General features: G+C 44.2%; 1 protein-coding gene across 1 annotated transcript in view; it reads left to right on the top strand.

Moving 5' to 3' along the window:
- Positions 1-350: 350 nt before the first annotated feature.
- Positions 351-3,040, top strand: part of FBXL21 (F-box and leucine-rich repeat protein 21) — a 16,891-nt gene continuing 14,201 nt past the window's right edge. Inside the window, exon 1 of the mRNA XM_014948226.1 lies at positions 351-376. Coding sequence (XP_014803712.1) covers positions 366-376 — 11 coding nt within the window. The 5' untranslated portion in view covers positions 351-365. The remainder of the gene's footprint in view (positions 377-3,040) is intronic.

Below are 3,040 nucleotides of genomic sequence, written 5' to 3'. Positions count from 1 at the left end.
GATCTGACAACAAACATCCTTGACTTTATTTTCATTTCACCCCCCTCCCCCCAACTGTCTCCTGTCCTGGAGTCCTTCTGTTAAAAACTAGTTAAGAAATGGCCAATAATCTCAAGAGACTTGTCTTTAACTTTTCACACAGTTCTTGTAAATCTTTCAAGTGCGTGGCGTACTGATTCTGAATTGACACATGTTCATTCTTTGGTCTCAGGCAACTTTTGATTTCAGGAAAAGCTTTCTTATACTAATTAACTAGATAAGGAGGGCATAGATCCAGCAGTGCTGTTTGCTTCCAGCTCTCTGCATCTTGTGTATGAGGTGAAGGCTCTGGAGACACAAGAGGCAGCTCTGTGACAGGCACCTTGATGCCTGGAAGGTGAGTAGAGGACAGAAGCTCCACGTGTGTGCCTGTCTTTATGCTTATTTCATTCCAGAACTGACAAATCCTCAGCTGATTTTGTTATTGTCTGTATATACCTGCAAGCAATTTAGAGCAATAATGGGTATAGCTATAAAATGCATAGAATTCTTCTATTCTGCATTTCTTAGGTAAACAATATTCCTGTGCTAGACTAGATCGAAAGAGGAAACTCTTCTATACAGAAAGCCTCACAAATTAGTCTACGTGACTCTTTCTAAAGTACATTTGAACCTGTGGCTCTACAGCAGCCCAAAGGTTATTGGCAATGCACCAAAGAACTGTGACTGGTGGATTTAGATACTAGCTGCAAATCTCCATTAATCTCTGTTTACAGTCTACCCTCTATTACTGTCCACAGATAGTAACTCGTAAATGATGCTTTTTGTAGCAGAACCTATTGAAAGATCAGTTTAAAAATATATAGCAGGAAAAAAAAAAACTTTGGAAAAAAAAAAAAAAGCTGGAACTTTATCTCCTGTTTCCTTTAGGATCTGAATAAAACAGCCAAAAAACACATAGGTAAAGAGTGTTTATTTTTAAATGTGCAGTGTGTTTCGTCATTCTGTTTGAAGAAATTGTGTACTTTGAAGATGTCACAGTCACTGTATGACAAATACACCTTTCAGTTTGTCTCATTAGCCCTTCTACATGCTCATTTTCTTAGTTTTTTTCAGATCTGAGTGAAGAAACTGTGAAAAAACTGTATTTTGATGTCATGCAAATACTCAGCTGTATTATGCCAGCTTCGCTTTTATATAGAGCAGATATAATTGACCACTGAAATGCTTCGCATGCTTAGTATTATCTCTTCATAAAAAGCTGCTCTAGAGGCTTGTTATGGGTTAATTATTGCTACCTGCAAGAGCCAGGAGATCTGTGGTTGCAAGTGTTTTGCAGCAGTTGGAAATAAACCCTGAATTGTTCAGGTATCACCAGTCAGTGTTTCGTTATGATTGTAGTTCTGAGCTGTTATGCTGTAGGTCTGTTGAGACAAAATCTGCAGTTTTTTCAAATTGTGCTTTAGTAAATCAGAGATGTACTTCTGGCATCTCTGGTTTGGACACACAACCCAGAAATCTGTCCCTGGCAGGGCCATTTGAAGAGGCAGGTAGGGAAAGCCTTGTTCAGAAAGGGGCCCTTTTTGGCTAAATTCAAGACAGGGAAATTCTGACTATAGGCTAAGCCTCTCTTCCATCCACCTCTTTACCTGTACGTTTGTGACGTACACATTAGCTTTATGGCTGTTCTTCTGTCCAGCCATGCATGTATAGGACTTTAAAGTGGTACCTTTTGGCTCTTAAAGTCACCTCTTAAGAAATTCTTGATTCTAGCAGAGACCTGCATGTGTGTGTGCACTTATGTTTCGTTCATAGGTACGTGCATTAGAGATCTGTGGTTTTTGCCCCCATGTATTTTTAACCCCTTACATCAAGTCAGGGTGAATCTTGCCATCTTCGAATCTGTAATTAAGCTGCTGTTTGACTATTTTGTTCACTGGCTTTGTACTCCTCTAAGCCATTTAATGATTAAGTGCTGCTGAAATTTCAACTTCAAGTCACTAACTGATTTTGAATCGGTGCTAAATCATAACCGTGCCGTGTATTTCCAGCTGTGACACGGGGCTGCCCCCTCTCAAGGCAGATTCGGGGTCACAGGTACTTCATGACAGAAAATGTACATCTTTGTGTACAGCTTTGGAGTCCTCAACACAGAAAGGACATGGACATGGACCAGCTGGAACAGGTGCAGTGGAGGGCCACGAAGATGATCAGAGGGATGGAGCACCTCTCCTATGAAGTCAGGCTGAGGGAGCTGGGATTGTTCAGCCTGGAGAAGAGGAGGCTCTGAAGGGTGCCTATAGAAGAGCTGGGGAGGGACGCTTTGCCAGGAAGGGTAATGATAGGACAAGGGGAAACAGTTTTAAATTGGAAGAAAAAAGATTCAGATTAGATATCAGGAAGAAATTTTTTACTATGAGGGTGGTGAGAGCCTGGCCCAGGTTGCCCAGGGAAGTTGTGGCTGCCCCATCCCTGGAAGTGTTCAAGGCCAGGCTGGATGTGGCCTTGAGCAACCTGGTCTGGTGGGAGGTGTCCCTGCCCATGGCAGGGCGGTTGGAACTAGATGATCTTTGAGGTCCCTTCCAACCCTAACCATTAGGAAAAATTTTTTCACTGAAAGGGTTATCAGACATTGGAATGGGCTGCCCAGGGAGGTGGTTGAGGCACCATCCCTGGAGGTGTTCAAAAGACGGGTTGATGAAGTGCTGGGAGGTATGGTTTAGTGATGATGCTCCTTGTTTGTTGTGTGGGTGTCTATTTTTGTCAGTTAGGTTGACGGTTGGACAAGATGATCTTCAAGGTCCCTTCCAACCTAGAAGATTCTGTGATTCTATGAAAATGAGCGGGAGCCTTGCAGTGAGGGCCTCAGGAGGCCTGCTCAGGAAGAGCAGCCGTGCCTGCAGCTCTGGGGAAGGTAAAGGAGAAGCCAGGCGGGCTGGGGAGCGGGGGTAGGTTCCCTCCTCACCCCGCCGGGGGCACACAGCCATCCCCGGGGGCACACAGCCATCCCCAGCGCCTCACGCCATCACCCACCTCCCGCCCATCCCCATTTTAGCCGCGG

Source organism: Calidris pugnax, unplaced genomic scaffold (genome assembly GCF_001431845.1).
Source record: "Calidris pugnax isolate Ruff unplaced genomic scaffold, ASM143184v1 scaffold27, whole genome shotgun sequence".
Lineage (NCBI taxonomy): Eukaryota > Metazoa > Chordata > Aves > Charadriiformes > Scolopacidae > Calidris > Calidris pugnax.
The sequence above is the reverse complement of the archived record's forward strand: the minus strand, read 5'-3'. Positions and strand labels throughout refer to the sequence as shown.